We start from the raw sequence: 26,726 nt of genomic DNA on the forward strand, positions 1-26,726 counted from the left end.
GTGTGTGTTTGCTCCTGACAAGAGGATCGCCACTGTTTCCTTGGCTAATGTAAAAAAAAGTGAATTGAAGCACAACATCCCTGCTAAAAGGTTCAGATATGACTTTATTCCAATAAAAGGCAGGGGGGACAATCCAAAGAGTGTCCAACATGTTTCCTGGGTTCAAACTGCCCCATTCATAAGGGCTTGAGATTGAAAACAATGTGAAAAAGCTTTTCGATTTCCGCGTCGAGTATGCGAATTAGCTAGATACGCGAATCCACAAACGTACATCCGGCCGGCGCATTTTTTTACGCCGTTTCCGTAAGGCTTTTTTCGGCGTAACGTTACCCCTGCTATATGAGGCGTAGCCAAAGTTAAGTATGGACGTCGGGCTAGCGTCAAATTTTCCATTGTGTACGTCGTTTGCGTAAAACGTTTGTGAATAGGGCTTTGCGTAGAATGACGTTCACGTCAAAAGCATTGGCTTGCTGCGGGTTAATTTGGAGCATGCGCACTGGGATACCCCCACGGACGGCACATGCGCCGTACAGAAAAAATGTAATTTACGTCGGGTCAAGACGTATTAGCATAAAACACGCCCCCATCTCACCCATTTGAATTGCGTGCCCTTACGCCGACACAGATACACTACGCCGCCGTAACTTACGGCGCAAATTCTTTGTGGATACAGGAAATACGCTGTAAGTTACGGCGGTGTTGTGTATATGAGATACACTACGCTGGACGTAAAGAAGCGCCGCGCTACGTGGATCTGGCCCATTGTCATCAGTTGGTTTGGCGGCAACCAGATACATATTTCACAGGTTGTTTTAATACTTTTTGAATCTTACATTAAAAAATACCTGGTGACCCTACCATGAAAGCCCTTGTTCAGACACTTTCTGTTATGGGGTACAAACTTTCTCCCAGTTGTGCTCCTGTTACCTAATCACCCTGACACATGCACCGCATAATGGAGCATCTATTTTGGCAAAAATCTCACAAGCATGCTCCACTGTTGTCACTATCACTAAACTGGTTCAATGATGTGCAGCTGATGCAGTAGTGAGTGCATGAAGGCCATAAGTGTCTGAAAGAGCTGGAGGAGATGAGCAATAATCGGGTGCAATTATGAAAATAAATAAATATTGTAATGGTTTATTATACACGAGGCTTTAGTAAACTAAATATAATCTAGATTGGGTTTATGCAGAGATCACAATGCATTTTCCTAATTGAATGCAAAGCATTCTCTAAATAGATGATGTAATGAGACGTCACACTCTCAATCTTGTCCTATCAGAGAATGCTTTGCATTCATTAGGAAAATGCAAAGCATTTTCTAATTGGGGCCCATACTAAGGCCTGGGTGACCTTCTGTGTTCAAAAGTGCAGCAAGGCAGTTACTTGGCATGGAACCCAAAAGCTAGTGGGGATCATTGTAGTAGCTCAGCTTCCAGGGGGATCCCATAGGTATGGTATATGCATAGTTACGTTGGTCCAAACTGTATGTAACTATGTAACTATGTAAAATTATACATATCTAGAATTCCCTCAAATTGTACATTTAGGGGCAGATCTACAAAAGAATTACGCCGGCGTATAGATAAGTTACGGCGGCGTAGTGTATCTTAGATACGCTACGCCCGGCGGATATATGCGCCGATCTACGTGGATCTGCCCCTTAGTATACACATATACAGTTAAAAATTATTAAAAAAAACTGCGCTGTTGCATAAATAGCTGCATCGATTTTTACAATGTTAATACACTATATTATTATCCTAAAATAAATCTGAGGTTCAGCAGTAAAATTTATAACATTCTAAGTCACGCGCTGTAAAACAGTTGTTTACATGACTCTTCAATAAATAATATAGCTGCCTCACATTATGTGTTTTATAACATCTTGAGTAAAGCTCAAGCATTGGAAACACCCTGCATTGAAGCTACACGCATATACTTGCAGACTTGAATGATTATTAAATTACACATATTACTCTTGTAAACTTGAACAGGGAATTAAACCCAGAGCAGCCAATGAAACGCAGCTTAATAGCATGTACATCCACTTAGAAGTATAAAAGGGACCTTCTCTAACAGAGTAGACAAAATACATTTGCTACATTGCTTTTGAAGGATATAAGCTTTGCAAAAGGCAGATTAGTCATGTCAGGAGCTAAGAAAGGAGGACAAAGCCAACAGAGCCAGGGTTTGGCTAAGTGCGGTGATGACAAGCAGGCTGAATGCCAAGGCTGTAAGTATTAATACTTTCTAAACATTTATTATATCTAAGTCAAAATTTTCATAATTAGTAAAAGCTACAGTTAATACTAAACTTTCATACAAAGACTAAGGCCAGGGCAATCTACAATGACCCCCCTCCTAAATTCAGCGCATAGAGGCCAGGAAACCTTGTATGTCACCCACGTACTTCTCTTTCTAGAACTTAATTAACGGATGCTGTGCCAGCATTAGTAGGTTTATTTCTGGAAAAGGGGTCATACAGCAAAACATAGTCATATCAGTTTGGGAAATGTAAAATGTTATGAAATATGACTCGGGATATATACGATAGTGGAAGCAACATATATAGAATAAGAAAGGGTTATGGTTAATTAATTGTGTGAGGTATGTAAATCTGAAAATGTCTGTAGCTATTAATTGCTTGTAGTAACATAGATTACTACATCTAAAACAGCTGGAGCAGGACAAGCCACAGTGTCAAAGCTCACATGGAGGTAACAAATACAATATTTAATCAATTTTTGCAAGCAATTGTGTACCATAAAATGGGATCTCCAAATCTTTTCTGCAAACACATTCTTATTTTTTTCTTTTGCTCAGACAATTACGCCTATGTGTGGTTAAATAGTTTTCATTAAAAAGCATTACACAATTGTTATATTCTTGATGTAATCTATAGACAAAGAGGTGTTTAAAAATGTTTTTTTTTTATATTTTGACCAGTGCTCATAAAAAAAAAAAATGCTGTAAATTTTACTGTGAAAAATTGTGTATTTTATTCAATATTAGGTCCCTTTTAAAATTACATAAAAATAATGTTTCTGGTGCAAAGCACATTTTATGCAATACTGAAAAACATTGCAAACAAAATTATTTTAAAAAGAAATTAAAGCATTTGTGACCATAAATAAAAAAATATTGATCTTGTTTCCTTAAAGCATGAATAACAGCACAGTGCTTGTGCTGTGTAATTTGGCCCCATGTATAACCTAAAATACCTGGCTGATCCTGCATGTTTCTGTCCCCCCCCCGCCCCACCCTGTAAACTGACCATGGTGTGTAATGGCTGCTGAGCCTTGATACTGTGGTCAGTTTACGTGCCTCCATCATCTGCAGCTCTCCTCTGTCCTCCTCCCCCCTCCCTACCTGTCAGCTCTGTCCGCCTCCCCACCCCTCCTGCTGTTATCATAATTGTTACATAATCATACAATCTCCTCTGTTTAACAATGATATGTGATCCATTGTCTGTGCTATTTAAGCTATGCCTAATTTTATGTTATTTTAATACCTTTTTTCTTATTGGACTGTTCGGCTCCTTCTGACATCCCGACCCCTCCCACTGTAGCTGTCAGACTGGGAGAGGAGAGGCGCTGTAAGAAGAAGTAGAAATCATCATATTTTTGATATACTGTAGTACAGAAAAACAAAAAAATTAAGAAAAACAATAGCTGAAGGGAAAAGGAGAGGAAGAATTTAACTAGGACTGATTAGGGTTACCCAAGGGTTAAAGAGTGGTTAAATAGGAGTACACTTTAAAAAATAATTGTTTTTTTCCTGTAATTTTTTCTCTCTGAATGATATCATGTGCAGATCAATGGTCATGCCTTTCATCTAAATATAAATGAAATAGTAACTACTATGTAACAAAACATTTGTTACACCATATTATTTGATGGCTATTGCAGACTACCTGCAAGTGTCATTCTCCATAGGAGTGGCTTCATTTTGATAGCCACTTCTGCTATCTATTGTGTACTCTCTGTTATCTTTAGGTGGGGTGGAGCATAAGTGATATGTCCTAGTAACTTTGTGGAAGTTTTTTCAAAATGTACTTCCTGCGTTTAAAATTCTGAAGTGGTAAATGCACATATAAATATTTAATAGAAACCAAAACCATCTACATGTGGTCATGTTAAATGGTTGAAGGCAGGCATGTCAAACTAGTGTTTTATAGGCCACGTATGGCATTGCCTTCAAGATCCTTTTATGTGGCCTTCAGTTAAAAAATATATAACAGTCTTCTATCTATAGCAGTAACTTCTATCTATGACTGGCCGATCACTGGTTAAAGCTTGTAGGAGGAGTTTTCATTCTCTAGAACAGTTGGGGGGACAGTTCCCTCAAGGAAAGAGGGTATAAATGCGACCCCAGATGGTATGTACATATCAAAAAAAAATTATTGGACTTAGCAAAATTCCTAAAAATTGGATCAAAAATGTATAATTCACCTCCACCCTTTGCTAAAAATAACAACGCTGGTACTTAAAAACATGCACACACATGTAGACAGGGCCCAGACTCAACTAAACACCACAAGTAATTTTAATTTCATATACCATCCTCAGATACATTGCACCAATTATTCCTCACTAATGTATGGCTCAGCTGCGTCTTGTAAATAAACAGCCTCATCTATGGAGGTTGTATGCACCTGGTGCATGGAAAATGAGAGATGCTTATGGATTATATGTAAACTAGCATAGCTACATGAACCACAGGACTTGATAAGCGGTGGAGTTGCAATAAGTGTATGTCCCTTTAATTACTCAGGTGAGAGTTTATCATATATTTCACCTATTAGCCACTGATGTTTCCAAATTCAGAGAGCATAAACTGGATAAACAGTAGCCAATATCCAAGTGCTCATGCTATTTAAAGTTGTAAAGCATGTTGTTGTTGAACCGAGTGGTTCTTTCATTCAATATAGCAAGAGCTCTCAGTGTGAGTCCACACTGTTACATTGGACCAGCACCACCAATGCAAAAGGCAAGACTGCACAGGGGGGTCACCTGAGTGTCAATGAAGACCCAAAATCAGGACAAGTGTAGGGGGAACTCATAGTTTGCTGAACCGAAACTCCTATAGGCTTGTCTATCCTGGCGGCTCACATGTCCAGCCCATCCCAGCCGGGAGACACCATCCATCCAGCCTTCATAGCAGACATTGTGCGTGTGAGATCACCACACTCCTATTCCTGGCCGAGTCTGCGCATGCGTGGTGGGTACTTCTGCTTCCTTTTACTGTAGCCTGTTGCGGCACTAGCTCTTTGTGGGTATTGGAGAGACCTCAGGGCCCTGTGGTGTGGACCCCACGGTTAACATGTTTTACCTGCCTCACCAATCTACCAGGCTTCTTCATAACCTGACTTTTCATTCTCCCCTGACTGTCATATGAAGCTGCAGGAGCCTTGACCCTCTGTCTGGACAGTGTTGATTGGCCCTGTGCTGATCACATGCACCCTCAAAAAAAACTCTCTAGCAATACACGCCAAACTGAGCATATGCAGACTGCCTCCAAGCCTCTGTACTATCAAGAGATGGAATGGGCACAGTAAAATAAGGGGAGGATCAGTAAAGACAGGATGAAAAAGCCTTTTTACACAATGCAGAGGACTAACCCCTTAGGTGAGTATAGCAAGCATGATTTTCTGCATATACAGACTGATTTTACTGTTTTACTGTGGGTTTAGTACAATTTTAAGCTAACCATACATGGGTTGAAATTCAGATGGTCCCTGTTGAACCAGCCGATTTGGACCCTTGTATGGGCACTGTGGTTAAAGAGAACCTGATCTATTGTGTCAACCAGCCTGTTAGAAAAATTCTGCCTAATCAGCACTGCAGTGCAGATCAGCAAATTTTGATGTTGGGGAAGTCTCCCTGTTGTCAGAATAAAAACATGCAGCAGGGAGGATTCCCCCATCCACTTTGAATGTGTGAATGGGGAATAGGGTTGAACAAAAATAACTGACTAATGTATGGACAGCTTTAAGCAGACATAAAGGGTTTCACAGTAACTACCCTGGAAGATTTAGTCCTTTAGATTTGGGCCACTGTTTCATCTAATTTTGACATACTTTGTTTAAGGTATACACAGCATAAAACAGCTATAATTTGCTTGAAATAACATTTATATTTTATATCTGAAATAGCTGGTGGTGCCGGACAACAGTTCAAAGATAAGAGCTCTCATGGAGGTAACAGAAAAACTACTTAATATTAGAGAAACATATCAAGATTAAACTGTGTGTAATGAGTGCAATTGTCAGTCCGCTGAACAAGATGAATTAATATTGACTAAATAGTAAAACAATTGTATATATATATATATATATATATATATATATATATATATATATATATATCTATATCTATATATAGTATATGAGGCTTTTTTTTTCTTTTTTCAAAATCCCACCAATGTGTGTTCAAGAGATAATATACATATCATTGACCCCAGACTGGTAAATTTGGTCAGAATGGGTCCAAATTCTTCAGCCAATAATACTTTATGATGCTGCATGATCCTGAACTATTAGTAACCTCATTAAACCTTCTGGGCCAGATCCAGAAAGAAATACATTGGCGCAGCGTATCAGAGATACACTACGCCTCCGTACCTTACCTGGCGCATTTTCGAATCCTCAGCGAGTTTGCGCCGTAAGTTACGGCGGTGTAGTGTATTTCTGGCGGTGTATTTCAAATTGGGCGGGTTGGGGGCGGGTTTCATTTAAATGAAGCGCGTCCCCGCGCCGAATGAACTGCGCATTAGCTTCATTCATGGTTTTTAAAGCTGAGTGCAACAGTCATATCAACTTTAGTGTCACTTTAAAGTAAAATTCCAAACCATCTGCTACATTACATTTTTTCTTATGAGGAAACATAATTAACCACTGTTTGTAACACAGCAGAACATGAGGGATGCATGACTTGATATAATTTGTTTTACTTTAGTAAGCAAATGTATGGTTTAATAGATAACTTTTTTTTTTTTTCTAAGGAGGTGCTGCAGGACATGGTCAGGATCAGAGCCATGGTGGAGCAGGCAAGATAGGTAACAGTGAAATAACATCTCTTGAATTTGATGCGTAAACTTTGGCAACTGTACAAAATGCAAAGTTGATCTTACAGTGTACAAAGCTGTTTTTTTTTCAACATGCATCATGTCACAAGTTTGCTAGATTTTATTCATACCTAATTAAAGCCCCCGTTTTTTTGGTTAGAATTGGGATTATAATGGGGAATGGGGAATTAGAAAAGGTTTGATTAGAATAGGGATTCTAATAGGGAATCAGAAAAAGGGTTGGTTAGAATGGGGAAGTGTTGAAACCCTGGCAGTTTTTTTTTTTTTGTAATTTCTGTCCCTGCTGGGGAGATTCCTCCTTTCTAGGACAATGATCACAAGGACATACATTGAGGAAAGATCTAAAATGTTGCTCATTTTGCAGCGATTTCCTATCACTTGCTATTATATTTCCAGGATGTAAAATAAAGAGAAATCGACCCAACAGGACACAGAAAGCAACGATAGACAGAGAGATAGATGGATGTTTTAAACATTCTATATTCTATTAAAATCTAAATAAAAATTTCAGATATGCTTTAACCATCCAAAGTTAAAATGGGTCCACAACCACTCACATACAGATTCACTGACTAAAATACCTTAATGTGGTCATACTGAACCTCCGACCAGTTCATCACAATAGAAAGGAATCTAAGGATGATATTTTTTAAATATTGAAATATTTACAACCAAGTAAAGCAATAAAAAAAAGTATTTCTATAGTTTAATGAAGATATGATTAGACCATCCCCAAGCATCTGCATCTTTAAGTAAAGCCCTAAATGCAACTGGCCATCTTGGGTAATACTATCTGTTTAGCCTATAGAAAGGGTGAACTGCAGACACCTCTTGCACCAGCCTATCTGGAAAAACAATAGCATTTGTACAGTGTTTCCTTTCCAGTTTTACCACAAATTCCCCCTACATGACTTGGCAGGAAAAAGTATGTATTTCAGACTATAGACGATAGATCATGACTTGATCCAGCCAAGATGGAGATGGTCATCTAAAGCCTTTACATACCTTTAAGGTTGCAAAGAATAGACATCAGTTATCTCTGAAACCATGTGCATTTTCTACTGTACTCTAAATTATATAGTAACCATCTCATACTCTTTTCTTTAAGGTGGAGGAGGCGGACAAGGCCAGGACCAAGGCAAAGGCTGCCAGGAAGGAGGCAAGATAGGTAAATACTTGGTTGGGATATGCAACTGGGTATGACTCGTGTATAATAATGATAAAACATAGAATGGCCTATTTGCCTTGTAAATATTAAATGATTACATAATAGTAAGTAATGATTTATAATATTTTTCCTGCATAAAATGTATATATAAACAACTATATATATATACACACACACACACAGTATATATATATATATATATATATATATATATATATATATATATATATATATATATATATATATATATATATATATATTATATATACTGTATATATATAATTGTTTTCAGTTTACAAAGTGCATGCATGACAGTTGATAAGGATTAAACAATAAATTGGTATTTTACCGTGAATGAGTTCCAATTTGCTGACAACGTGAATGTTTCTAATATAGTTCATCCTTCTGTTTGTTCTTTCTAATGCAGGAGGTGGTTCTGCATGGGGGCAAGATAAGAGTTCTTCTGGTGGTGGTAAATTAGGTAAGGCTTTGGGTAATTATTCACATACCACCATCTACACCAGGGGTGCCCAACCTTTTGAAGAGCGAGGGCCACTTTAATAACTTGGTAACCAGTCGTAGGCCACAATGAGCGGAGCAGGAGGATGATGGGTCACAGCTACTCTATAGGCCCTCCGATCCGATCCTCCCAAATGGAAGGGGACGAATTCCCCTTTTTTTTTCCTTAGTGGATTGGAGGTAGGCGGGCGTAAACGGACAAAAGTCTGTTTACATCTGTTGCTCTGTAGAGGTGAATTGAGGGTTCCGTTTGGTCGGGCTCATTGTGTGAAAAGGGCCTAAGACTGCTTTCACACTGATGTACTGTGTTTTACCCACACTGCAGGTGCAGCATAGTGCACCTGTGTCTATCCTGCGGGTTTGTCGAACTTTGCCATAGATTCTGCCTGTGGCAAAAGCCAGCGCTGTAGAGGAAGCATCGACTTATGGGGCTCTGCTCCGCAGCCGCTTTCTTCCTCTACCACCGGCTTTATTCACAACACTGATCCTGTGGTATGGTGGGTCGGCAACCTGCGATCTGGGCTTGCCAACCTGCCATTCCAGAGCAGGAGGTCGCGGGCCACATGAGAGGGCTCCGCGGACTGCATGTGGCCCCCCCTGATCTACATAATTACCACCGTACTGCGCTTCTGTTTTAACTGTTAGTTAAAAAAGATTGTTGAGTGAATACCAAAGCCTAATTCTTTTTTTTGATAATCATGAGAACTCTCTTGATAGGTACAAAAATGATATCAGTACAATGAAAGTTATACAAGAATAGAAAAACCCAGCTGCAACTGATATATGTACAGTATATTTTATAATTTAGAGCTTGTCTGGATAAAAGGCAGTTTATCTCATGTACATTTTCAATAGAAATCGACCCAACAGGACACAGAAAGCAACGATAGACAGAGAGATAGATGGATGTTTTAAACATTCTATATTCTATTAAAATCTAAAAAAAAATTCAGATATGCTATAACCACCCAAATTTAAAATGGGTCCACAACCACTCACATACAGATCGACTGACTTATTGACTAAAATACCTTAATGTGGTCAAACTGAACCTCCGACCAGTTCATCACAGTAGAAAGGAATCTAAGGATGATATTTTTTAAATATTGAAATATTTACAACCAAGTAAAGGAATAAAAAAAAAAAAGTATTTCTATAGTTTAATGAAGATATGATTAGACCATCCCTAAGCATCTGCATCTTTAAGTAAAGCCCTAAATGCAACTGGCCATCTTGGGTAATACTATCTGTTTAGCCTATATAAAGGGTGAACTGCAGACACCTCTTGCACCAGCCTATCTGGAAAAACAATAGCATTTGTACAGTGAGTGTTTCCTTTCCAGTTTTACCACAAATTCTCCCTACATGACTTGGCAAGAAAAAGTATGTATTTCAGACCATAGACGATAGATCACGACTTGATCCAGCCAAGATGGAGATGGTCATCTAAAGCCTATACATACCTTTAAGGTTGCAAATAATAGACATCAGTTATCTCTGAAACCATGTGCATTTTCTACTGTACTCTAAATTATATAGTAACCATCTCATACTCTTTTCTTTAAGGTGGAGGAGGCGGACAAGGCCAGGACCAAGGCAAAGGCTGCCAGGAAGGAGGCAAGATAGGTAAATACTTGGTTGGGATATGCAACTGGGTATGACTCATGTTATGTATAATAATGATAAAACATAGAATGGCCTATTTGCCTTGTAAATATTAAATGATTACATAATAGTTAGTAATGATTTATAATATTTTTCCTGCATGGCATATAATAGTAAATAAAATGTATATATAAACAACTATATATACACACACACACACAGTATAACAGTATATATATATATATATATATATATATATATATATATATATATATATATATATATATATATATATATACTGTATATATATATACTGTATATATATTATTTTTTTCAGTTTACAAAGTGCATGCATGACAGTTGATAAGGATTAAACAATAAATTGGTATTTTACCATGAATGAGTTCCAATTTGCTGACAACGTGAATGTTTCTAATATAGTTCATCCTTCTGTTTGTTATTTCTAATGCAGGAGGTGGTTCTGCATGGGGGCAAGATAAGAGTTCTTCTGGTGGTGGTAAATTAGGTAAGGCTTTGGGTAATTATTCACATACCACCATCTACACCAGGGGTGCCCAACCTTTTAAAGAGCGAGGGCCACTTAAGTAACTTGGTAACCAGTCGTAGGCCACAATGAGCGGAGCGGGAGGATGATGGGTCACAGCTACTCTATAGGCCCTCCGATCCAATCCTCCCAAATGGAAGGGGACGAATTCCCTTTTTTCTTTCCTTAGTGGATTGGAGGTAGGCGGGCGTAAACGGACAAAAGTCTGTTTACATCTGTTGCTCTGTAGAGGTGAATTGAGGGTTCCGTTTGGTCGGGCTCATTGTGTGAAAAGGGCCTAAGACTGCTTTCACACTGATGTGCTGTGTTTTACCCACACTGCAGGTGCAGCATAGTGCACCTGTGTCTATCCTGCGGGTTTGTTGAATTTTGCCATAGATTCTGCCTGTGGCTAAAGCCAGCGCTGTAGAGGAAGCATCGACTTATGGGGCTCTGCTCCACAGCCGCTTTCTTCCTCTACCACCGGCTTTATTCATAACATTAATCCTGTGGTATGGTGGATCGACAACCTGCGATCTGGGCTTGCCAACCTGCCATTCCAGAGCAGGAGGTCGCGGGCCACATGAGAGGGCTCCGCGGACTACATGTGGCCCCCCCCTGATCTACGTAATTACCACCGTACTGCGCTTCTGTTTTAACTGTTAGTTAAAAAAGATTGTTGAGTGAATACCAAAGCCTAATTCTTTTTTTTTGATAATCATGAGAACTCTCTTGATAGGTACAAAAATGATATCAGTACAATGAAAGTTATACAAGAATAGAAAAACCCAGCTGCAACTGATATATGTATATATCATAATTTAGAGCTTGTCTCGATAAAAGGCAGTTTATCTTGTACATTTTCAATAGGAGAAAGCAGTGTTGGAAATTCTTCAAAAACTTTACCAACTAGTTGACATTCTGTCAACACAAAAAACATGTAAGATCTGCAGCTGCCTTGAGAAGGCCTGGACTTGATATGTACTGTACGTGCCCCTTTAAAAGATAAGAAGCCAAGAACAATTAACATCAAATAAATTCAGGTGCCCTAAGAGTAGAGAATAGGGATGAGCCGAACACCCCCCTGTTCGGTTCGCACCAGAACTTGCGAAGACACCAAATGTTTGTGTGAACTTTAGAACCCTATTAAAGTCTATGGGACTCGAACATTTGAAATCTAAAGTGCTAATTTTAAAGGCTAATATGCAAGTTATTGTCCTAAAAAGTGTTTGGGGACCTGGGTCCTGTGCCAGGAGTATCAATGCAAAAAAAAGTTTTAAAAGCGGCTGTTTTTTTGGGAGCAGTGAATTTAATAATGCTGAAAGTGAAACAATAAAAGTGAAATATTACTTTAAATTTCGTACCTAGGGGGGGTGTAAAGTTAGCATGTGAAAAAGCGCATGTTTCCAGTACATAGAACTGTCTCTGCACAAAGTGTCATTTCTGAAAGGAAAAAAAGTCTTTAAAAACCGGACTTGCGGCAATAATGAATTGTCGGCTCTGGCAATTCAGAGCGAATTCATTCATAAAAAAAAAATAGCGTGGGGGTCCCCCCAAATTCCATTACCAGGCCCTTCAGGTCTAGAATGGATATTAAGGGGAACCCCGTTGTCAATTTAAAAAAAAAATGACGTGGGGTTCCCCCTAAATATCCATTCCAGACCCTTCAGGGCTGGTGTGGATTTTAAGGGGAACTCCACCCCAAATTTAAAAAAAAAATGGTGTGTAGTTCCCCCAAAAATTCACACCAGACCCCTTATCCGAGCACGTTAACCTGGCCGACCGCAGAAAAGAGGGGGGGACAGAGTGCGGCCCCCCTCTCCTGAACCATACCAGGCCACATGCCCTCAACATGGGGAGGATGTTCCCATGTTGATGGGGACAAGGGCCTCATCCCCACAACCCTTGCCCGGTGGTTGTGGGGGTCTGCGGGCGGGGGGCTTATCAGAATCTGGAAGATCCCTTTAACAAAGGGGACCCCCAGATCCTGCCCCCCCTATGTGAATTGGTAATGGGGTACATTGTACCCCTACCATTTCACGAAGGAAGTGTAAATAGTTGGAAAAAACACACACACACACACACCGTAGAAAAAAATCCTTTATTAATAAAAAAAAAGAAAAAAAAACAGCGGTGGTAATTTACTCAGTCCCAGCTCCCTGCTCCAACGTTGTCTGTATCCAGCGACGGTTGATTTCCGGTCCAGCGATGAGAAGATCCATCCATCCAGAGCGCAGCCACGCCGACCTTCTCTCTCCGCTAAACACAGCCCAGCGAATGACGCGCTGTAGCTTTGACATTTCTTATATAGGGGAGGCGGGGCCACCCGTCACGTGACCCTGTCCCCTCTGACGCACCCTCTGCTACGTCACTGGGGAAGCCCAGCAAGGGGGAAGACTGGGCTTCCCCAGTGATGCTATTTTTTTTTTATGAATGAATTCTCTCTGAATTGCCAGAGCCGACAATTCATTATTGCCGCAAGTCCGGTTTTAAAATACTTTTTTTCCTTTCAGAAATGACACTTTGTGCAGGGAGAGTTCTATGTACGGGAAACATGTGATATTTCACATGCTAACTTTACACCCCCCCCTAGGTACAAAATTTAAAGTAATATTTCACTTTTATTACCTTTAGCATTATTAAATTCACTGCTCCCGAAAAAACTGCAGTTTTTAAAACTATTTTTGCATTGATACATGTCCCCTGGGACAGGACCCAGGTCCCCAAACACTTTTTAGGACAATAAATTGCATATTAGCCTATAAAATTAGCACTTTAGAATTCTCCCATAGATTTTAACAGGGTGTTCCGCGGCTTTTCGAATTTGCCACGAACACCCCTAATTGTTTGTTGTTCGCCGAACAGGCAATGTTCGAGTCGAACATGAGTTCGACTCGAACTCGAAGCTCATCCCTAGTAGAGAACCCTTTAAGCTGTCCATAGATGGATCAAAATTCAGCCGCTTCAGCAGGGACCATGTATGACTTCTGTTGAATGGGAATGTTGTAAAACTTTTATCAATCAGTGCTAATTAGTGTATTCTGACAGCAAATAAGACCCACTGTTAGAATACAATGGCACAGAGGGGAGGATTTCTCCATCCACCTCGCTTGTGTGGATGGGGGAATCTGTTTGCCTTTTTTCAATCAGGTTACTGGCTGACTCAAATAAGCAAGTCATCTATGGCCAGCCTAAAGAGCAACATGAACAATCTGACTTACGCCTTGCATCTTTAGCTTCTGGTGGATTCCTTAATACAAATAGTTACCTCAGTTGACAGTTTCCATTTAACCTATGGAGTGGTGGTGTTGAGGAGCTGAGGACATATCTGGTTTAAGCTTATCAGGGAAATAAATATCAATCAAACAAGGTTTTCTAACTGGATGAGCCTAAAATGTTTGTAAACCCTAACATAAAACTTCTCTTATTTTTGTCTGGTAAAAATACCATTAAAAGCATTTAGTTATATCTGTTAGGTAAGTGCAAAACATTACCTGGTGATCCTGCCATTATTCTTGTCAGCTTTCTGTGTATTATGCCTGCCCTGCATTCTTATCAGTTGCAGTGTTCTCAGCATTTTGTGAGGAATACAGAACCCTTCCCTCTGTTATAGAGAAGATAAGCGAGAGGAAGTGTTTCTAGTGCTGTTCTACGGTGACAATGCTGTTTTACATTCATATGGTACAGTAAGGAGGTGAGAGTTGTCACCCTAGAACAGGAACTGTGTTATTGGCAGAACACCAGATAAAAATAAAGAGGAAAAAAGCCAGGAAAAAGGGAAACGAATGCAGCCACCATGTCTAAGTACTGGTAAGCTGCAATATAACACACTTTTTTGTTTTTGGGGGGGAGTTAAGATATATTTTAACAAGTAGCATATTCAAGATGTTTTACAGGCATTATATTGTGGCTATATATATGTGCCGCAAACAACCAGACATGGTCATCAAGTGCCTATAGACTCTGATGAATTATTTATGAAACCATGTAAATTGTATAATGGGCTCTAGAATTTAAAGTAACCCATCTCCTACAAATTCAATTAAGGTGGTGGAGCCGAACATGGCCAAGATCATAGTTCCCATGGAGGAGGCAAAGCAGGTAAATGCTTGGCTAGGTTTTACAGTAAACAAGATATGCTGAGGGAAAATGTATATGTGTAAATACACTGTAGTAATTATATAACAGTAAACAAGTCAAACAAATATGCATTATAAGATTAAAGTGAACCTCTTTGCAGGAAAATGAGGCCTATTAACCACTTCCCGACCGCCGCATGTATATGCACGTCCACAGAATGGCACGTACAGGCAAATGGGCGTACATGTTACGTCCTTGCCTTCTAGCGGGTGGGGGGTCCGATCGGGACCCCCCCCCCGCTACATGCGGCGGTCGGGTTCCCTCGGGGAGCGATCCGGGACGACGGCGCGGCTATTTGTTTATAGCCGCTCCGTTGCGATCGCTCCCCGGAGCTGAAGAACGGGGAGAGCCGTGCTTCACTGTGGCCGCGTATCGATCGAGTGATCCCTTATATAAGGGAGACTCGATCGATGACGTCAGTCCTACAGCCACACCCCCCTACAGTTGTAAACACACACTAGGTGTACCCTAACTCCTACAGCGCCCCCTGTGGTTAACTCCCAAACTGCAACTGTCATTTTCACAATAAACAATGCAATTTAAATGCATTTTTTGCTGTGAAAATGACAATGGTCCCAAAAATGTGTAAAAATTGTCCGAAGTGTCCGCCATAATGTCGCAGTCATGAAAAAAATCGCTGATCGCCGCCATTAGTGGTAAAAAAATAAAAATAATAAAAATGCAATAAAACTATCCCCTATTTTGTAAACGCTATAAATTTTGCGCAAACCAATCGATAAACGCTTATTGCGATTTTTTTTACTAAAAATAGGTCGAAGAATACGTATCGGCCTAAACTGAGGGAAATTTTTTTTTTTAGATATGTTTTTGGCCGATATTTATTATAACAAAAAGTAAAAAATATTGCATTTTTTTCAAAATTGTCGCTCCATTTTTGTTTATAGCGCAAAAAATAAAAACCGCAGAGGTGATCAAATACCACCAAAAGAAAGCTCTATTTGTGGGGAAAAAAGGACGCCAATTTTGTTTGGAAAACACGTCGCACGACCGTGCAATTGTCTGTTAAAGCGAAGCAGTGCCGAAACGCAAAACCTGGCCTGGGCATTTAGCTGCCTAAAGGTCCGGGGCTTAAGTGGTTAACTAACTTTTAGGCATAGTCTGATAAATCTCAGGGGAAAACAGTCTTCATTTTTTGTATATTATAAATATATTTTCACTTACAAAATGCTTGTATGCAGTGATGATAGGAATAAATATTAAATTACAGTAGACTTTTTATTTTACTTTAAATCATATCTGCAGAACAAAATATGTGGTTTCAGGTAGTTAATCCTGATGTTTTTTCAGGAGGTGACTCTGGATGGGGACAAGATAAAAGTTCTTGTGATGGTGGTAAATCAGGTAAGACGCTGGGTATTAGCCAACATTATACTTATTCACATACCCATGCAGGTTAGAAGTAAAGTAGAAAATGTGATTGGATTTCAGGGAATCCCCATCCTAAAATAAAAGTATGTTTGCGCATTTATGCCACACTTTTTTTTTCCTTAATAAGTAGTAGTCCTAGACATCATTTTGTTTTCATATCCTGCTATATCTATAAAGGGAAAAAAGGGGATGGGGAAATACTGATGACAAAATCCCATGGTTTTCCTTTAGCATAAATTATTCTCAAATGGAACATTCTCTATAATTACAAAGAGCGATTTGTAAAATTAAATAGACATAATATCACAAAATCTAGCTGTAACTATTTTGAATATACCTACATAATGATAAGGTCTCTTTAACAACTTAATTTACAATAGATTTGGATCAATAGAAACCAGTATTTTTACTTTCTAAAGAGAAAAGAAGTCAACACTTTAGTCCTGCAGCATTTGTTGCTGGGTAGGGTATATGTTGTATTGAGTGCACAAACACATAGGGACTGCACACTGAATCTGGTGCAGCTGTGCATAGTAACCAATCAGCTTCTAACATCAGCTTGTTCACTTAGGCTGGGTTCACACTACTACACTACTTTCATCCTACTTTGCTCTGTGTTCAATGTTTCCCTATGAGAGCGTCTTGTAGCGTCCTACACAAGTCGGTCCGACTTTGAAAATGCTCCCTGTACTACTTTTGGTCCTACATTGATCCTACTTCAGGCCCATTGAATATCATTGAAGTCAGACCAAAGTAGTATCCTGTTCATGAAAGTAGGATGGATGTAGGACCAATGTAGGATAAATGTAGGACCAATGTAGCAGAGCAAAGTAGGATGAAAGTAGTGTAGTAGTGTGAACCCAGCCTTAAGCTTTGACAATAAAATCTTGATGCTGATTGGTTACTTTGTACAGCTGCACCAAATTTCGTGCACTAGTTTTAGTAAATCTCCCCCATAATGTCCACAGTTGCCTTGAGTACATCTGGTCCCAACATGCCCCGCACCTTTAAGGAGTGATGGGTCCATAATTTGGTAACCTTGCCTTTAATCGTTCATTTCTAAATAGTTACCATGTAGGGGCTTCTCTATAGATGAGAGTGGTGTCCCAATAAAGAGGTGTCTTGGCAACAGCATATTCTTTACTCATATATTTAGTGTTTGCAAACTATTAAGTGAAGATAAAAAGCCTTGCTCTAAATGCCAGTAATGCCATGTTACCAAATCCACAGCAGTACCATCTTAGATCTTAGCTGTAAGAGACATGCCAATCTGCCCCAACTGTGTCCTCCAGGTGTTTTATAGGCATTTAGGTAGGCATTTTTAGGCATTTATAGGCTTGATAAAGCCACAAACAACCAGAGACAGTAATCCAATGTCTATAGACTCTGATCAATTATTTATGAAACCATGTAAATTGTATAATGTTCTCTAGATTAAAAAGTAACCCATCTCCTACAAATTCAATTAAGGTGGTGGAGCCGGACATGGACAAGATCATAGTTCCCACGGAGGAGGCAAAACAGGTAAATGCTTGGCTGGTCTTTATAGTAAACAAGATATGCTGAGGGAAAATGTCTATGTGTAAATGTTCTGTGACATTAGCATATTCAACTATGATTTCAATTATTTTGCATTTCTAGCATAAATTTGTATAAAATGTTTTTCATTCAATGCTAGGCCTCTGTAACTTAATGTATTGGCAAATCGCCTAGGTTTAACACTGTAAAGAAGTAGTTATATAAAGGTAAACAAGTTCACAAAACAAATATGCATTATAAGATTAACCACTTAAGGACCTTGGCTGTTTTTCAGACTTGGTGTTTACAAGATTAAAACATGTTTTTTGCTAGAAAATTACTAAAAACATTATATATTTTTCTTCTAACACCCTAGAGAATAAAATGGCGGTCATTGCAATACTTTTTGTCACTCCGTATTTGCGCAGCGGTCTTATAAGCGCACTTTTTTTGAGCAAAAAATTTTTTGGGGGGAAAAAAAACACTTTTTTAAAAAATGACAACAAGAAAAAATGCCTTTAAGAAGCATGGGCGGAAGTGACGTTTTGATGTCGCTTCCGCCCTGCTATGCTATGGAGACGGTGGGGGCCATCTTGCCCTCACTCATATCCCAGCTGAGCAGGAGACAGGACCTGATCGCCTCCGCCGCTGCCGACGGCTCCGGTAAGCGGCAGAGGGCACGGGGGGCCTCTCCCGCCGCCGATAACGGTGATCTTGTGGCGACTCCACCATGGAGACCACCGTTATCATTTAAAGGACCGCTCACTGAAAAGATAAACATCTCGTTTGTGGCAGCAGCTGCTGCCGTTACCGAGATATCCATCTTTAAGAAAAATTACGTATATATACAGTGCGCGGTCCTTAAATTAGGCCTATTAACGAACTTTTAGGCATAGTCTGATAAATCTCAGGGGAAAACAGGCTTCATTTTTTTATATTTTAAATATTTTTTCACTTACAAAATGCTTGTATGCAGTGATAGGAATTAAATATACATTTTGACTTTTTATTTTACTTTAAATCATATCTGCAGAACAAAATATGTGGTTTCAGGTAGTTAATCCTGATGTTTTTTCAGGAGGTGACTCTGGATGGGGACAAGATAAAAGTTCTTGTGATGGTGGCAAATCAGGTAAGACGTTGGGTTTAGCCAGCATTGTACTTATTCACATACCCATGCAAGCTAGAAGTAAAGTGGAAAATGTGATTGGATTTCAAGGAATCCCCATCCTAAAATAAAGTATTTTTGCACATTTATGCTACACTTAATTTTTCCCTTAATAAGTAGTAGTCCTAGACATCATTTTGTTTTCATATACTGGTATTTCTATAAAGGGAAATAAGGGGTTGAGGAACTACTAATGACAAAATCCCATGGTTTTCCTTTAGCATAAATTATTCCCAAATGGAATATTGTCTATAATTACAAAAAGCGATTTTTAAAACTAAACAGTTATAATATCAAAAAGTCTAGCTGTAACTCTTTTGAATATACATATAATACATAACAACCAGAGACAGTCATCAAATGTCTATAGACTCTGATCAATTATTTATGAAACCATGTAATTTGTATAATGTGCTCTAGATTATAAAGTAACTCATCTCCTACAAATTCAATTAAGGTGGTGGAGCCGGACATGGCCAAGATCATAGTTCCCACGGAGGAGGCAAAACAGGTAAATGCTTGGCTGGGCTTTACAGTACAAAAATATGCTGAAGGAAAATGTCTATGTGTAAATGCTCTGTGACATAAGCATGTACAACTACGATTTCAATTATTTTGCATTTCTAGTATAATTTCGTAGTAAATGTTTTTCAATCTATGCTAGGCCTCTGTAATCTAATTTACTGGCAAATCGACTAGTTTTAACACTGCAAAAAAGTAATTCTATAAAGGTAAACAAGTTCACAAAACATATATTCATATTAAGATTAGAGTGAACCTTTTGTAGGACAATGAGGCCTATTAAGCAACTTTTAGGCATAGTCTGATAGATCTCAGCAGAAAACAGTCTTCATCTTTTTATATTTTAAATATTTTTCATTTACAAAATGCTTGCATGCAGTGATGATAGGAATTAAATATTAAATTAGACTTTTAATTTTACTTTAAATCATATCTACAAAATATATGGTTTCAGGTAGTTAGATCTTAGCTAAGTAAGAGACATGCCACCCTGCCAAAGTTAGTCATTGTACCACAGCAATGTGTTCTCTACAAACGTTAAATAATATTGAAATGATAATAATACTAATGGTTTCAAATTCTACCAGTCTTTTAATCTTGTAATTAGAAATAGGAAAGCCATCTAAAATGGCTATTACAGAGACCAAACATTTTTTCATGAAAAAATGCATAATACACTGGTACATACATCTTGCCTTCTTTAATTTTTGGTATCACTTTAACTGCATGATGGGGTTGGTTTATTAAAGATAAATAGGATGTTCACTTTTCAAGGGAAGTTTCTATTAAAGAGGAGGTCCGTCCCACTCCTACAAAATTAAAAGCCAGCAGCTACACATACTGCAGCTGCTGACTTTTAATAATTACCTATCCTTGTGTCCAGCGATGTCTGCACCACAGCTGATCTTTCCATCAGCTGTCAGGTGTTACCACCATCATTGTGGGTAAGGGAACCCGGCGATGCTACATTACAGCTTCACGCCGGGTCCCTACTGTGCATGTGCGAGGCACCGCATGAGCTCTCCTACCGGCCCTGCGGTGGGGGAAGGAGGAGGTAGCCAAGCTGCTAACGTAATTTGCCATGGCCCGGCCTCCCGGAAGTGGGGACAGGATGCCTTTCAAAGACAAGTATCTACACTCCCTCCTCCCGAAAGGTGCCAAATGTGGCACCGGACGGGGAGATCGACAAATGAGCGCTTTAACCCCCCTGACGGTAAACCCGAGCGCGACTCGGGGTTGGTTTTACATGTTAGGATCGGCAAACCCGAGTCGCGCTCGGGCTGGACGGGCTTACCTTTCGCTGGATCCACAGGCTTGGTTTACTCACCTTGTCCCTGGATCCAGCGATGCCACCCCGCTGTGTGAGCGAGCGGGACCTCCTCGCTCGATTCACAGTCCCCGTGTGACGCCGATCTCCGTTCCCTGCGACGTTACGACGCACGGGGACGGAGAACGGCGCCAAATTCAAAAAAGTAAACAAACACATTACATACAGTATACTGTAATCTTATAGATTACAGTACTGTATGTAAAAAATACACACACCCCTTGTCCCTAGTGGTCTGCCCAGTGTCCTGCATGTACTTTTATATAATAAAAAATGTCATTTCTGCCTGCAAACTGTAGATTGTCCAAAAGTGTCCCTTTATGTCAAAAATGGTTTTAGATCAGCTAGAAAACAGCGATAATAAATTATAATCACTTGCAGAATTGTGCGATAGCGATTTGCGGGGAAATTCGTCATAAAAAAAATAAAATAATGACAGCGACAATTCTGCAACTGCAAATTTCAGTGATTTTGAGTTGATTACATTATTGAATAATTTTTATTATAATTATATTATTATTTGTTATAATTATTTATAATTATTTATTATATTATAATTTATAATTTTGTTTTAAAAAAAAAAAATCATACCCGGGATGCCTACAAGACTCTTGCTTGGTCAGATTTAAGTGAGTTATTTCTAAAAATTACAGGCCTACAGTATAAAACACCAATTTCCTTGCAAAATAAATGTACCGCTTTTGGTACGTAATTCCAGACAGAATCATACCGCCAGGGAGGTTAACCTAGTGAATGAGATAAGGCTCTACTGACTTCCACCATTCAATCATGTGCAAGCAAGATTTTGTTTTTCCTTCAACAAAGTTGGGTATTATTGGCAATGTTGGCAATTTCACGGCATTCCCTGGCAAAGTAAACAACCTATTTTTCTTTAGTAAATCTACCCTAATGTCTTAATACAGAATTTGATATAGTTGCAGTTCTTGGTCTTACATAATGATTAACATTCTGCCATTCCACATTAGGAGATTGTGGTGGACAGTCAAAGGATCAAGGAGATCATGGTGGCAACAAATCAGGTACAGAACAAAAACTGGATTTTCTGAAAATGTATAAAACTCAACATCAAAGGCAAATATGAAAGGAAAAAGTGACAAAAGTTTATATTCACACCATAGTGAAATACAGAACATTGTGGCTTCATTTCAATTACTGTGCAGCCCCTTGGAGGCACCCTAGGCAGCACTTGAGGTACAAACTTGTGCTCAATTTGACTCAACTTGACGGCCAATTTTATGGGCTGAATCTGAAGGCCAAGAGGAAATGGGTGGAGGGAATGGAGGGTTTAATCTAGACTAGGGAAATTTTGAAATATACTACCTGCACCTAGGATCTATGGGGCTATACAGGGATTTCATTTAAGGACTAAAGCTCATCATACACTAATACATTTTTTAATGAACTTTCATACGAATATTCGCACAAGCATTCATATGAAAAAAACTTTATACATTCAGAGACTGGATTAAAATCATTCAAAATTACTGGAACAAATGGAATTTCCCAAACGAAAACCACATACACTGTTAGAAATTCATTTGTTCAAAGAAAAAATGTCATCCTGTCCAATTTTCTCATCACTATGGGTAAAAATCTATGCACTGTACCACTGTTATAATAATGTTTTAAAAAAACAATATATTTTCAATCATAGGAAGTGGTGATGCTGGACAATGCCAGGGGAAAGGTGGACTTGGTGGTGACAAATCTGGTAAAGTATTATCCAAATGATTAATTGTAATGTTTTTCAGTCTTAATAATAAAAATCCATGAGAAACTGCATTTCTTGGCTTAATATAGTGACATTAAAAAAAACTTAGGGCCAGATCCTCAAAAGAGATACGCAGGCGGATCTGCTGTTCCGCCTGCGTATCCCTGTTTCTATCTTTGGAACTGATCCACAGAATCAGTTTCCAAGAGATAGACAGAAGATCCGACATGTGTAGGGGACTTACACTGTCGGATCTTAGGATGCAGTACCGCATCTGCCGCTGGGGGCATTTCTCGTCGAAATGCCGCTTCGGGTATGCAAATTAGCACTTACGGAGATCCACAAAGCTTTTACGCTTCGTTTTTTCTCCGTAAGTATTAAGTTGCATGTGTAAAATTAGGGCTGCTTTTACAAAGTGTAAACTGTTTACACCTTGTGAAAGTAGACCCTTCTTACCCGCGACGCTGTTATTTTTATTTTTTTTATTTTTTTTTCCCGCCGTATCTTTTTTTTTCCCGGCGCAACTTGTTTTACCCGGCGCGATTCACAAAACTCGGCGTAGCGTAAAACCGTGCTATGCACGTCGGGAAAATGACGTCGTGAGCATGCGCAGTACGTCCGGCGCGGGAGCGCGCCTAATTTAAATGGGACTCGCCCCATGAAGATAGGAACGCCTTGCGCCGGACGGATTTAAGTTACACAGCCAAAAATTTCTAGGTAAGTGCTTTGTGGATCGGGCACTTAGGTAGAAATTTTGCGGCAGTGTAACTTAAATCAGAATATTTAAGTTACGGCGGCTCTTTGTGGATCTGGCCCTTAGGTACTAGTGTCACTAATAATCATGCTAATTTTTTCATTTAGGGGGCAGCAGTGGTGGTGGCTCCCATGATCAAGGTGGTATTGGGGGTAGCAAATCAGGTAATCTTTATATGTTGTTAGGACATTTGTAATTGGTGATACTTGCATAAAGGGTCACAAAATATGTTTGTATACTTCATTATTTATTAGCTTATTAACATATATTTATTAAATAATGTGATACTACTAGGATGATTTGACTTTATTGGTCCAAGTAACTGCTTCAATTTATGCATCATTTTTTTTTGCTATTCCTGGGTGTGTCCTCTAAACAAAACAACAAAAAAAACACAGAATGGCAATGGACATTGTAGCATGGTGTCACTTACAACTCATTTTGTTTTGTTTTTTAAGTAAATATTTAAATTTAAATATCTATGGCTGAGCTATAGACATTTAAATTTTAATATTTACTTAAAAAACAAAACACAATGAGTTGTAAGTGACACCATGCTATATGTTCATATGTATTTATTGGATAGCAACCTTTAAAACAGTTGTGACTTGCATAAAAGGGTTACAGTTCCAAAATGTTATCTAACAATTCTGTTATATTATTTACTGGTTTATTATACTTTAAATATGATGTCCACAGTCTGCCACTGCTTACAAAAAAAAAAAAACTTTAAATTGTCTTTCTACGTTCAGACTCCAGCCAACAGAACAAAGGATCAGGAGGAAGCAAGAAGTGAAAACCACACTGGATTTAATGCAGCACAGTCCTAATAAACATGTAGCAATGCTTATTCTATTGATTAAATAAAATTATATAATATTCTCACTGCTCCTGTCTAAAATTGTTGTCTTTCTATATCCTGTTAGAGTCCATAATATAGATATATTTAAGTACCTATAAACTAGTTGTTGCCAATGTTGCCATATTTTGAAAGTAGGGTTAGAGTTAGGGTTTTCCCTTTAAGAATAAGGCTAGGACTCAGGAATTGGAACAAGGACCTCCCCCAGAGGTCAAAGGTCATAAGGTGGGTTCCCAGAGATCAAAAGTCACGGGGCGTGGCAGACCCACCCCCTACCAAAGTGTACTGCCTACCCCAACTAAGTCAGGGAATGAACAAGTCGGGGAAAGTGTATTGTGCACTAGGGTTAGGGTGGGTTAGGGTAAATGTTAGGGTTAGGGTGGGTTAGGGGTTAGGGCTAGGGTTAGTGTTAGAGGTTAGGGTTAGGGTTTTCCCTTGAAGAATAAGGCTAGGACTCTGGAATTGGAACACGGACCTTACGCAGAGGCCAAAGGTCAGAAGGCGGGTTCCCAGAGGTCAAAGATAATGGGGCGTGGCTGACCCACCCCCACCAAAGTGTACCGCCTACCCGATCTAAGTTGGGGAATGAACAAGTCGGGGAATGAACAAGTCGGGGAAAGTGTATTGGAATGGGGCCCAGCCAGACAAAGTTAAGTATTGGTGCCCACCTACAAATTGCTCAATATTTCAAAATGCAGAAAAAGCCTGTACATAAAATGTCCCAAATCAGAAAAAAAATATTTTTAGGGACACAAAGGCCCCTTTATCAGAGCAAAACAAGCAACCACAGTGCGACTATAGTTGCAACATTAGCTGATGACCTCAAATGAAGTTGCTAATGCACAAGACAAGGTATCACAATAGCAAAAAAAATATAATCCATAACAAGATGTCAAGAGATTATCCAAAATGCTGCTGCTACTGATATGCAGCCAAAGGCAATAAGAAAATAACCAGGCCCTACCTGTGTGTAGCACCAAATTCAGGACAGAAAGTTGGAGCTCAGGACCAGTGTGCAGTAGTGTGTGATTCATCCGAAAGTGGCTTACCATGCAGGACAAATGCTGTATTTCCCCACCAGACTGTCCAATGAGGATTCGGTGTGGGGTGTAAAGAGACAGGGGACTCTGGCTATGGAGAAAAGGGAAAAGGCTGGGGTATGATGTGCTATGTGCAAAAGTTAATAAAAAATATAAGACAAAAAAAACAATGTGAAACTGGAAAGATAAATGAAGGAAAAAAAAACACAAAAATAAATAAAAAAGCAGGCTGCAGCTTGCAGCTTCAAGCAACAGTGTGTCACAATACAAAACACACAAAAATTCATGCAAACATGCAAACATTTAAAAATCTATATGCCAAAAGATTTATTTATTTTTACAACATGTATGTGAAAAATGTGATAATTTTGTTCACAATGGGAAAACATTATCAATAGAAATAATGTCTTGGTAAAAAGAAAACATGTGACAAGTTAATGTAAGATCCCGTGGCTCCCAAACAAAATTGACGTCCTTTTTTTTCCTCACAAATAGAGCCTTCTTTTGGTGGTATTTGATCACCTCTGCGGTTTTAGTTTTTTGCGCTATAAACAAAAATAGAGCGACAATTTTGAAAACAAATGCAATTTTTTTTTACTTTTTTCTATAATAAATATCACCAAAAACTACTTTTTCCTCGGTTTAGGCGGATACGCATTCTTCTACATATTTTTGGATAAAAAATCGCAATAAGCGTTTATTGATTGGTTTGCGCAAAAGTTATAGCGTCTACAAAATAGGGGATAGTTTTATGGCATTTTTATAAATATATATTTTTTTTTACTTATAATGGTGCCATTTTGTGTCCATTGTAATTTTTAAAGCGAGCAGTGCTATAAAAATGCACTGATTACTGTACAAATGACACTGGCAGTGAATGGGGTTAACCTGTAGGGGGTGCTGAAGAGGTTAAGTGTGTCCTAGGGAGTGATTCTAACTGTTAGGGGGCATGGCTACGAGTGGCACATCACTGATCGCTGTTCCCAATGAGAGGGGATAGACTATTAGTGACATGTCACTAGGAAGAACGGGGAGATGTTGTGTTTACACTGACATCTCCCTGTTCTTTAGCTCTGTGACCCCATCGTGGGACACCGGCGAACATTGAGTCCGAGGGGACATCGGGACATGCGCAACCACATAGTGTCAAATTAAAGGGGACGTATATATATGCCCATTTGTGCAGCCATGCCATTCTGTCAATGTAAAAACTTGTGCGGCGGTCGGCAAGCGGTTAAAGTGTTAGTAAAGGAAAAAATTTGTTTTCATTTAAAATAACAAACATGTTATACTTACCTCCACTGTGCAGTTCGTTTTGCACAGAGTGGCCCAGATCCACACCTTCTAGG

At 39.1% G+C, this 26,726-nt stretch overlaps 1 protein-coding gene across 20 annotated transcripts; it reads left to right on the forward strand.

Annotated features, from left to right (window-relative positions):
* The first annotated feature begins 1,999 nt into the window (after window positions 1–1,999).
* LOC120908985 (keratin, type I cytoskeletal 9-like) lies at window positions 2,000–24,366 on the forward strand. Of its 20 annotated transcripts, none has more exons than XM_040320537.1 (16): window positions 2,022–2,239; window positions 6,161–6,205; window positions 7,009–7,062; window positions 8,201–8,260; window positions 8,688–8,741; window positions 10,346–10,405; window positions 10,857–10,910; window positions 14,976–15,029; window positions 16,377–16,430; window positions 17,928–17,981; window positions 19,054–19,107; window positions 19,601–19,654; window positions 21,979–22,032; window positions 22,668–22,724; window positions 23,586–23,642; window positions 24,231–24,366. In XM_040320537.1, the coding sequence occupies exons 1-16, from the start codon at window positions 2,152–2,154 to the stop codon at window positions 24,272–24,274; spliced, it is 897 nt and encodes a 298-aa protein (XP_040176471.1). In that variant the 5' UTR covers window positions 2,022–2,151; the 3' UTR covers window positions 24,275–24,366. The 20 variants fall into 20 exon arrangements, with proteins under 20 accessions (XP_040176490.1, XP_040176486.1, XP_040176485.1 ...); XM_040320538.1 differs by having other exon boundaries at window positions 10,352–10,405; XM_040320542.1 differs by lacking the exon at window positions 14,976–15,029 and having other exon boundaries at window positions 2,018–2,239.
* Window positions 24,367–26,726: the final 2,360 nt, after the last annotated feature.

This window comes from Rana temporaria, chromosome 8, assembly GCF_905171775.1.
Source record: "Rana temporaria chromosome 8, aRanTem1.1, whole genome shotgun sequence".
NCBI lineage: Eukaryota > Metazoa > Chordata > Amphibia > Anura > Ranidae > Rana > Rana temporaria.

Excerpts from the sequence above, each read along its gene's own strand:
- LOC120908985 (XM_040320537.1), top strand. The coding sequence starts at position 2,152 with ATGTCAGGAGCTAAGAAAGGAGGACAAAGCCAACAGAGCCAGGGTTTG. Across the intron at positions 15,030-16,376 it reads CCATGGAGGAGGCAAAGCAG|GAGGTGACTCTGGATGGGGA; the intron begins GTAAATGCTTGG and ends ATGTTTTTTCAG. Across the intron at positions 17,982-19,053 it reads CCACGGAGGAGGCAAAACAG|GAGGTGACTCTGGATGGGGA; the intron begins GTAAATGCTTGG and ends ATGTTTTTTCAG.